This window comes from Morus notabilis, unplaced genomic scaffold, assembly GCF_000414095.1.
Source record: "Morus notabilis unplaced genomic scaffold, ASM41409v2 Scaffold196, whole genome shotgun sequence".
Classification (NCBI taxonomy): Eukaryota; Viridiplantae; Streptophyta; class Magnoliopsida; order Rosales; family Moraceae; genus Morus; species Morus notabilis.
In genome coordinates this window covers 141,696-153,552 of record NW_010361517.1, presented here as the reverse complement: position 1 = coordinate 153,552, position 11,857 = coordinate 141,696, and the positions used below count along the sequence as shown (strand labels likewise).

General features: G+C 34.5%; 1 protein-coding gene across 1 annotated transcript; it reads right to left on the bottom strand.

Annotated features, from left to right (window-relative positions):
• Window positions 1–1,426: 1,426 nt before the first annotated feature.
• On the bottom strand, window positions 1,427–2,889 carry LOC112091954. The gene is made up of 2 exons (XM_024166789.1): window positions 2,037–2,889; window positions 1,427–1,950 (listed from the first exon to the last, which is right to left on the bottom strand). Exons 1-2 carry the CDS (start codon window positions 2,887–2,889, stop codon window positions 1,427–1,429), a joined length of 1,377 nt encoding a protein of 458 aa, XP_024022557.1.
• Window positions 2,890–11,857: the final 8,968 nt, after the last annotated feature.

The following is an 11,857-nucleotide window of genomic DNA, read 5'->3' as shown; positions in this document are numbered from 1 at the left end:
ATATGCTCCTAATTAAGTTTGCAACGAATTAATTTACTTGTATATATGGAGGGTATGCCACAAAACATATATAACGTATAAATGGGATTTGGTCAGGCTTTTTTGACTCTTCGTCAAATGTGATTTTACCCTATCTGGCACATATTTATTTTTAGCTGCATGATACGTTCAAAACCAAAATTTCACAAAACAGGGATGTGGCGGTCACAAGCTTTTTTATGGGGCCACTACATAAAAATTAGGTAACAAGTATTAATGTTGAACCTGTCGCACTCTGTCGGGAAGAGTAAGAAGATAGATTGTAAGCCTTATCTTTTTTTTTTCTCTTTTTTTTAAAAAAAATAATTTTTTAATAGTAAAATGGCTATCTCTAGACCAACCTAAGCAATCGGACCCAAATTCATTAAGAGTTCGTTTGGTATAAGGATTGAAATCAAGGTGATTTGAGTCATTTGATTCAGATCCATGATTCATGATTTGAATCATGATTCAGAGTGATTAGAACCTTCGTTTAGATGTGTATATGCATGATTTTGATTCTAACCTGAAATGTGATTCGAATCAGTGTTTGGTTGTCTTATTTTCTGAATTTGAATCATGACCAAAATAATGTAATTTAAAAAATTATATAATAAATATAATTCTTTGCGTGTAATTTGAAAAAAAATATAATTCGTTATATAATTTAAAAAATGAAGTACTAGAAAAAAATTATGTAAATAATTATAACTCAAAATTATAACAAGCTAAGTGAGAAATAAATGGAAAAAATGTGAATAAAATTATATAGCATGCCAAGCATATATCAAACTTGTCTCCCACGGCTTCCATTATTTAACAAGCCGGTTTAGCAAATTTCTCAACTTCTTCCAAGTACCGATTGTGGGAGAATGCCAACCATCTCTCCCAAGCCAGGGAGTCTGTCGAAAACCTTCCGAAAGAGACAGATTCGCCTAGTGCGTGGAATGGGTCCCCTGTAATAACAAATGCATTCAATTTTCTCACAAATGCAATAATAATAATAATAATAATGATAAAAGCTAACAAACATTATAAGATCAAACCGAGAACCACCAACAACCAAGAACCACCAAAGCAGCATAAGTTAACATTTTTGCAATGCAATACTATTAGTGTTACAAACTAACCTCTTTGGCTTCACGAAAACCTCCAGAAAGCTAAGAGAATGATCTCCTGAGACATGGCAACTCCCCCATACTCTCTTCGGCACACTAAAATAAATGAACAAATATATATACACACAACATACATAATATGAATAGTCCAAGCAATGTGTCCACGAAAAAGCAGAGGAAGAAAATGAAAATGAAAGGTCTTAACAGAATGTATATTCATTCATATTTCAAATATAATTGATACAAGCATATGAAGTAATATTGTAGAACCCCATTGCTGATTTGCACTGTCAACCTTGTCTCCCGCGGCTTCTTTGATATTCCACCCACATGTCATTCGCTAGGCGATCCCTAAAATGACCCATCTCTGTTCGGCTAACTGTAGCTCCTGTTACTGTTGGCTCCTCGGGGACATTGTCGTCATCGTCATCGTCATCAAATCCATCACTATTGGTTGGATCTATTTCACTAACCGGTACTCCATCACGATAGTACTGATTTAGAAGCGAGTCCCCCTCATTTACTATGTGAATGAAATTATGTAAGATTGCACATGCCACTGGAATCTTCACTTGTTTAGTCATTGGATAAGTGTTATTGGTCCGCCTTAATATAGGGAACCTAGCCTTCCAAACACCAAATGTCCGCTCTATACAATTTCGCAGGGATGAGTGTTTGTAGTTAAAAACATCTTTAGGTCCCTTAAATCCACCACTTCTCCTTTGGTAGTCAGGCAAGTGGTAAGTCCCACCTCTGTACGGAGCAAGAAAACAACTATTGTTTGCGTACGCCGCGTCAACAAGATAGTATTTTCCTACGCAAGTTAAACGAATTTTGTTGGAATTTGGATGTTGTAACAGGTAACAAATTGAGAATCATATAGATGGGTTGCGGTCTTACCAGGCGGTGGATGTGGGAATTTGAACTTGGGTTCGGCGACCGCATCCGCAAGCACTCGTGCATCATGTGCTGAACCTTCCCAACCACTAAATATGTATGTGAACTTCATATCGAATGAACAGGCTGCCATTACATTAAGAGAGTTGAACCCTTTCCTATTGCGGTACGCAGTCTGATTTTGAACACCAATCGGTGTACACGGTATATGAGTCCTGTCAATTGCACCTATGCAGTCCTGAACAACAGATCCATAATGAAATATGTTAGTGTGTTTATAAACCAAAGTTGTGGCATACTGATAAGACTGAGAAACAAAACTTACGTTAAACCAAGTCCCATATCTATGACGATTGCCACGGACAAAATCACTAACTTTGTCATAGTTGGGAGGTTTAATGAAATCATCGTGCAACGCACAAATTGCACCTAGGACGTCACTGAATCTTCGTGAAATTGTCTCCCCCGAATGTTGCCATACATCTTGTGACTCACGATTAGTTTGACTTTGTGCAACGATGGTTAAGAAGACAAATACTTGTTCTGGGACGTTCATATTGTTTGTTGGTTGTAACAAACCTCTCTCTATTAGTATTTCACAAAGAATCCTAAATGCACGTGGTCCCATACGCACCTTGTTAAACATTGCAGCCTCATTAGTATTTGCTAATAACTCGTTCACTTTGTCTATACCCCTTAAAGCAGAGTTATGCATCGGCCTTGGTACCCGGTACTCATCATAAACAATGGCGGCGGCTGTAGCGAGGCGTATTGATGCACGAAAGCCCCTTCTACGGCGTCTCGTTCTGCTTGACTCCACTTCATGACTTTCGTTTGCTGAACCTTGTGGCTGCATGATGTTGCTTTACGCGTTAACCTGTAACGAGAAAATAAATACAAAAAATGTGTCAAGTATGATCTCAATTATTGTAATCCACTTCGTCAACCACCTGCGTTCCAAACTAAATGAGGAGTTGGTTATAATAACTCAAATGTATTTAAAACAATTACTCAGAAATAAACCACAACTCAAATGGTCCAAGTCATGATTTTGGAATTAAAAAAATTACACCACAACAATCCGGATCAATGGTCCAAGTGCACTACTCAGAAATAAAGGATACAACTCATAATCAACTTAAACATTACACTAGAGAACACGACTCAAATAAACCTCACTAAGTAGATAACACTCGAATGAAAATAGTAGACACTAAATCGTGGTCCACCATGGCGGAAAATCGGACCATTTGGCACTAACATTCGCCATTTAAGGCGTAGGTGGGCGGTTGTAATGGTTTGGTGGTTGGTTATAGGGCTGTGGAGGCTGATTGTATGAATTAGGTGGCTGGATGTAGGGGTTAGGTGGGTGATTGTATGGGTTAGGTGGCTGGTTGTAGGGATTTGGGACTTGAGAGAAGTTGCGAGGTGGCTGGCTATAAGGATCCCGAAACAGATGCAGGGCTGGAGTTTGTGGGACTTCAATAAAGTCACTAATAAAGTTCCGCCTAATGTCATCATCAATTCTGCCCCAAACTGGCCGCCAAGTAGGGGAACTCATGATTTTGTCAAAAGCATGTGTTTGCATACGCTTATCAAGTCCCATCTCTGCAAGCGAATTTAGGATGATATCAGCTTCATTAGGGCCATTGACGGTGTTCAAAGATGGCTGGCTTTCCTTGTCTGTATGAAGATCCTCTCTCAAATCATCTCTCATGTCCTTAACATATGAGAGTAGCATCTCCCGCGAAGAATCGTTGGATTTCCTTGCTCTGGACTGTCTTTTCTGAATCCCACGTGACGATGAGGCGATATTTGTTGCATTTCGCCGTCCATAACGTTCAACGCGGCTGGAAAGATCATCACGCACATCGTCATCATCACTATTTTGGTATGGAGCATCTCTGGTTGGCTGTTGTTGTTCATCGGTAGCAGTAACATCCTCCATGTGTGCATCATCCGCTGCCTCTTTCTCCTACACTTGGGTGATATGCACCTAATCCAGTTGCTCTAACTCTACTGGGGAATAGGGCAGCCAAGTACGCCTCGTTCAGCTTCCATCCATTAGTAAACAATGTTTTCACATCGCGGTTTCGCTAAAAATAAATTAGAGAATTGGTTAGTAACCTCTAAGTAGAGAGGTAAGTTTGTAACAATTTAAATATGTCACTGTTATTGTGATTATAATCAATGTCATATGTTACCTTACAAAGATCTTTCTGTAGCTCCTCAGAACAAGTGAAAGTTGAAGTGGTAGAATCCCATCCTACTCCTGTATGACTTTGTAACATTTTGTACGCGGCGTATACCTTACCCAATCGTCGGCGTTTCTCCTTAAGACGCTCACCATCGGGAACATAGCCATCAAAAAAGCCGGCCATTTTTGAGGCCCAGTGATTATAATGATGAGTTTCTGGTAGGCGACCATGGTTAGTGTCGTGGTATTCGTAAAATTTCTCTAGCAAAAAAGCCTCTGCAGCAGGGCTCCAAAAAAGTGGCCTCTCATCTCTAGTTTTTCTTGGCATCTACGCACGCAGATCACAACCAGGAGCAGGACAACACATGCAAAAACGGAAGACACCACATTCACAAAATGACAACAAAACTAAAAAACAACTACAACAACAACAAACCATACTAAGGGGGACCAAACCTGCCTCCCGGGGGGCTTTTAACTCAAAAGGGGACCAAACTTCCCTGGAATTTTGGTATCCAGAAACCTCCCTGGAATTTTGGCCACAGACATTTTAACACTGTTTTTTTTTTTTTTTTGCTTGCAGATGCGGATCACCTCTATTGATAGGGGTATTTTGCACTGCTCGTTAGTATATATACACATTGGATTCTTGGTAAGACATATTGGATTAGTATATATACATACATACATACATATATATATATAAAATATGTCCAGATGCAACGCAACTAAACATTAGGACCTGAGTTCTTTCTTTTTATTAGGTCAATTCATTTTTTTTTTTTTTTTTAAGTTTCAAGTCCTTACGACCTGAGTTCTTAAACAGAACATCATTCCTATTCATTATTAAAAAAAGGGCCCACCGAAGTTAAAAAAATAAGAAGAAAAGAAATTACCATCTCTAACCGATTCTTGGTAAGATATATAGGATTATATACATATATATATATATATATATGAAAACTATAGTCCAGATGCAACACAACTGAACATTAAAACAAGCTTAACACAACTGAACATTAAACACAACTATAGTCCAGCTTAGTTATACTTATCATTATTATTGTTGGCATTTCTTTAAAAAAAAAAAAAATAGTAGATCTATTACTCACAGTCCCCAAATTACTTACAGGAACTATTGTAATCAAACGTAAAACAAATCAAAAACCATATCAGGATTATCAAACCAACTGCCAGAAACAAATCAAAAGTTATCAAAATTCCTTGTTTCTCAAAATTTTGGCGTTGTCGTTTTCCTATTTTTCTCACTATTCGGCAATGAGAGTTGGAACCATTTTCTTAGAAGTTTCAGAGGGGGAAAGAAGCTCATCTATAGACAAATTTTTCACTAGAATTCTTATGCGAATGAGCAAAAATTTTGTTGATATTTAACCTAGTTCAGAAACAAATGCACCAAGATCTCAGAAAGCAAACACTATCTCCAGAAAACAAAAATTGAACCCGGAATCACAACCAAGTCTAGCACTGTCTCGACAAACCACAATCACAACCAAATCAAACACTATCCAGTCTACAGAAACTAAAGTCACAGACGAAATCACTATCCACTTTCCAGAAACCAAAAGTCACATCTAGAAACCAACGAGAAATACAAGGTGAGGAGAACTTACCGTTACAGAGTTTGAATCCGACGACGAGATGAAGGACAACGGATGCAGCACTCCAAACGCAGAAGATGATTTCTTCCGAGTCCTCAACGACCTTTTGACCTCTCTCCGGTGAAGTCGAGGAATGAGCTTGCTTCCATAGTATCGGTGAAATCGGTACCGAATCTGGAGTTTTCTTTGATTGTTGATAAAAACCCCTTTACTCCGGCCACTTCTCATCAACAGCGACCGAGGGGGAACTTGCGAACAACGTTCGAGGACGTTTGGGAATAGACGAGAAGACTGGAGAAGAGAGAAAAAGCCAGAGGGAATCTCAGCTGTTCACCCATGCGAGAGGCAAAAGGGACTGCAGATTCTCTGCTGAAGCATGGGAGAGGAAGCCAGGGTCGTTGGAAGTTGGGTGTGAGCATTAAGTGCACAGTAAATTTTACTGTGCACTGGGGTTTCAAACGGGTGAATCAGGGGGGCCTGATTCCGAAATCAGGCCCCAAAATGATCCCAATCACTTTTCAAATCACATTTTTTACTGTTTATTTTTGTCTTTCCAAACACTGATTTGATTTTAATCAGGGGATTTGAATCCCTCAATCCCCCTACCAAACATGCACTAAAATTGAAAGGTATTATTGTTCACCATTCAATTCGAGTCACACTTTATAATTTAGGAAGTTTCTCGGGTAAAATTAGAAAAAAATAAATTATCAGTAGTTTTTTATTTATCAATTGTTAGATTTGTATAAAAAATTGTATGTTTTGTATACTTTTTCAATTTGATGTGATTTTGATCAAATTTAACGATCAGAAACTGATTTTACTGGTAGGCCGCCTTACAAGAAAAGTCTCATTTAACAATTGTAAAATTAGGACTCGTTTAGTTCGCTGATTTGAATTTTTAATTTGACTTGAGATGTGACTTTATGCGAGAGTTTTTTACTATAGTAAAAAAATTAAATGTGATTATTTCTGAGAACTTTTTATTATAATAAAACTCGAATCGGTGAAATGAACGGGACCTAGTCAAGTAAACATCATTTTAGCTCTTTATTCATGCTTCTTTTTCTCACTCTCTTTTTGCTTTCTCTTCTTTTAATCCAAGTATTGCGTGTTGTCTCTCTCGGTAGTATGTAGACACCTGCACAGAGGACCATGGATCAGCATGGGAATAAGGGAAAGAAATATATCAACTTTGGGATGATTTGATTAGGCCCTATTAGATAATGATCTGAGAATAAGCCAATTACCTTTTACTCTTTCTCTTAATTTTATCGTTTCTTATGGCTGTTTAGCAGCCATTGAAGACTTTAAAGATAGAACCACTTTAGTGGTTGCTTAAAATAATCCATTGCCATATCCCACTCTTAGTTTTTGATTATCTTTGTGGAGACATGAACTATCACACTGCCTAAGGAAGAAATCCTTTGTAAATATCAATATCATTATTATTTTATTATTTTTTGTTCACCACCATGGGACAGTGGAAACGTTTTCATTGCGATTAGGAAACTTACGTCTGGGATTTGCTTTTGTCCTTTTCTCTCTCTTTTTCCCCCCTTTAATTAAAAACATAATAAATTTGGAGATATATGATACTTAGAGGACGTTTGGTTGGAGGATTCAAACCATGTGATTCGAATTATTTTCGATTTACGTGAATTTTTTTGAGAAAAAATACTGTAGCGAACGACGAATCATGATTCGAATCAGGGAACGAATCCCTCTACCAAACATCCTCTTAGAAAGCCTACGATCTAATTAACATGTTTTCATTTGAAACATACGTGTCACATGAATGAATGAATTTTAGTCATCTCTATAGAAAAATACTCTTTTAGACAACATAACGGTATAATATGGTTTGGTTCATTCTTTTCCTTTTTATTTCATAAAACAATAATACAGTGTTTTATTGGTTCGAAACATAATTCAACATTTTTATTACAGTATTTTTCTAATAAAAATTTAAATTATTTTAGTTTAAATTTTCTACTTAAACCTTTAAAAAGAACACTAAAAATAATTTAAGAACAAAAAGTTTCAGGCATTTATAGTTTATTGAATTAGGGGCATTCTCCGGTACGTCAACATACTTGTAAATCAGGTTTTCTGTCTGTCAGATTTGCATAAAATCACGTAAAAGTTAAAAATACGCAAATTCAACGATTAGAAAAACTTAGTTTACCAGTACGCATAGCGTACCAAAGAATATTCCTTTGAATTAGTGCCACTTAATCGGAATTAATTAACCATTCTTTCCAAAACGCTATGAATTAGATGATATGTCTTAATCAATACACAGAATGTTGACTGCAATCTATATGCTTTTTCTGATAGCAATCAAGGGATTTCCCGCCTCATAAAACGTAAGATCCTAAAACACTTTTGCTAAAAGCAAAAGGCTGGAGTTTTCAACCATAACCTTACGTACATTTTATTATTAGGCCGACCTTTAACTCTCTTTTAAAAACAAGTCTGCAAAACCAAGTTTGATTTCGAACACCAGTTCAAATAAAAATAAACTTCAAAAGCATCCTTAACATTTTCAGAAACCTCCTTTGTCTATTCTTGACCACCTTTTTTCCATTTCTATTATAGTGAAAAGAATGTTAAGCTACAAACCTTTGCGATTGAAGTTATCAAATATCAAGTGCACATAGGGTAACTAGCCATCTCTCTCTCTCTCTCTCTCTCTCTCTCTCTCTCTATATATATATATCTTTTTTTTTTTTTTTTTAGAAGGTGTTTTCTTTGATGGATGTTTCTATGGATACTTTTGTTTTAGGTTGGTCCAGGATACAACTTTCTAAAGTCAGGGCCGTGATGATTAAAGACTTTATAATGGATTCCACCTTGTCACTAATTAGTTATTATGTATGGCATATACCAAGATTTTATACCCACCAAAATCATTGCATTATGATCTGTTTTACATATACAGTTAACACAGTTCACTACTATTATTGATGACACAGAATTACACCCCAAGTTGAACTGTTTTCGTTCAATATGCAACTTTAGTTGCAACAAAAGCATAGTTTTGATGGCAGCTCTCAATCACACACTTCATGAATCACGGAAATGAGAGATTTTTCTTTACTTTTCTTCTTTGTTTTTTTTCCCCCTAATGTTATAAGTAAACACGAGTGTTACTGTAACCCCAAGAAATTTTTGGTCAACTCTTTATTTTGTTCCCAAAAAAGAAGGGAGCTTCTCCACTAAGATAAAAAAAAATATACTATCAGTAATTTTTTATTGTCAGCCGTCGGATCTGTATCAAAAATTGTCTGTTCTGTATATTTTTTTCAATTTAATGTGATTTTAATCTGATCAAACAATCAAAAATTGAAATTACCAGTAAGTCAGACCTACTTGGGAAACTCTTCAAAAAAAAAGACAATCTTAAACAAAAGAATAAGCGGGCTTAAATTAGTGATGTTGATATGATTTTGTATGAATTGTCATCTCCCATTATGCTCAATGGCCTGGTCCACCCGTTTTCACCCATAAATTCGTAATTTCTCTTAGACTCATCATGAGATTTAGGATTTACCTAATACTAATAATGCATAAAAAAAAATACTGATATAAAGCACAACATCTTGCCATTTCTGGGGTTATTGAATGTCGGCTCGCACACTTTACTTCTATATAATCTATTTTATTTGTCATTGAAAAGAAGGATGTGAGGACTCTATTAAGCAACAAAAGCAAATATTTCCGGTGCAAAAATCGGTTTTTCTTTAATTGTAATGCAACGAATCAGTGCCTAAGTTTACTAAAATAGACCAATCAGCACTCACCCCTTAAATTTTTGCATATTTGGGACTTTATTCTCTAAATTATTTGGTCATGTACTAAGAACCATATATTTATCGTTTACCGACACTTTACTCTTTGAGTTATCTCATTATCCAAATTATTTTACGAGGCATTAAAAACTATATTATTGTTCATTAATACCTTTTTTTTCAATTCAAAAGTTAATCAAATTACAATTATTATATTTAATCAATAAATCGGTTGTTAACGACTAAGTTGACTGATCAAGTAATGCCGTATTAGTGAGAAAGGAAACAAAGGTTACTTTGTATGCATGATGATATTGGCCCCGTTTGCTTCGCGGATTCGGATTTTCAATTCAAATTGAAATGTTTTTTTTTCTTGAGAGCGTTTAATTATAATAAAAAAAATTAGATGTGACATTTTTAAGAGTTTTTAACTGTAAAAACTTAGAACTGAAAATTTAAATCGGCCAAATAAACGAGACATAAGCCTCTTAGTGAATAGAACTCAAACTCCATATCTCAACGTGCCTCCGAAATAACAGGTTTCAATACATAATAAAAGGGAGTTAGCTTGCGTTGGTTTGTAAAACACATCAATCATTCTGCAATTGATTGCCAAACCGATAGACTATTGGAAAGCTCGACCTTTTAACTTACGGCCGGAATTGGTGTTGATATTGCCTTGCTTTGTTAGTCACCTTTTCATTGTTGGTCGACTTGCCAATTCTTTAATTGAACACCCTAATTTGATAACTTTTCATTGAAGAGATAAAGTTCCAATAAACAATAATACATAATTTTTAGTGTCTAATAAATAATTCTAGAGTTAAAGCAGCAATGAACAATAATACAAGGTCTTAATATTTCTCAGGACAAAGCGTCATACATAATCCAGATTTATTGTTTTTATTTTCATATTTTGTAGCTGTCCATAATACAAGGTCTTAATATTTCTCAGGACAAAGCGTCATACATAATCCAAATTTATTGTTTTTATTTTCATATCTTGTAGCTGTCATTTAATTAATTATTTATCGTGTCATCTAAACTTATAAATCTGACCACATAAATAAAAATAAAATATTTGAACAATTTATAAGGTGTCAAAATTTAATTGGAAAAACTACTACTTAAATAAAAAATAGGACAACATATAATGATTTATACATATAAAAGTTTAGGAGGTGTTAGTGCCACTCAGTCTTCTAGATAAGATGCGTATATTCTTGACAGAATAATAACAGAAAACAATAAACAACACTCCTAATACTTAATAATGTTTCTCAAATCCGATATCTTATGACAATGTGATAACTTCAACGGTTTGTAATGCTCATTTATTATACAATTTCCAAAAACAAAATAATATTGAGTGAAGTATTTTATGTTATTATGTGAGCCTATCAATAACAATCTAAAATTATTAATATTTTATCAAGTTAAAATTGCCATGATAATTAGGATGTGAACTAGCATTCAAAACCTTATTATGTTTATATGTATAACCAAATTCTCCCAAAGACTTATAAATTTTCTTGGAAGATCAGTCGTACTTAGAAAAATAATGTATAAAATTACATCTATTACGTGTAATAATTACTTTATAATGTTGTTACGCATAATAAATATAACGTTACAGTTTTATTCTTATATACTAAAGCGTAGGATAGAAACATTATATTAATAAAAAAATAAGACTTTTCTTCGATCTCTTTCCTCCAACAAAAAGGTAATATGATACTTATTTAACATAATACTAACATTAAAAATGTGAGATATCAAGATATTTAATTTTTTCTCAATAGTGTTACGTCTTTTTAGCGTTTATGTTACCTTAAAAATTATTATGTTATGTTGAGTTAAAAAATATTTGTGTTATGTTAAATAACTATAATGTTACGTTTTCACGTGCATATGTTATGTTAAAAGAAAAGACTTTATGAAGAGATCGTAGATAAAGCCTAAAAAATAAATCTTATACACAAAACATAATTAGTTGTAGCATCTCTAATGTAATGATATAATTGATGTGTCAATTGTAAATTTAATATTTGAGTGTAAAAATACTCTTCAATACAATGTTATTTATTGTGTTAAATTTATTATATTATTTTGTAGTAAATTTTTCACTAAGTATAACATGTAAGAAATAATTATGAGGAATGATTTAACATCTATTTATTGTGTTAAATTTCTCTATAATTTTTAAAAATTAAT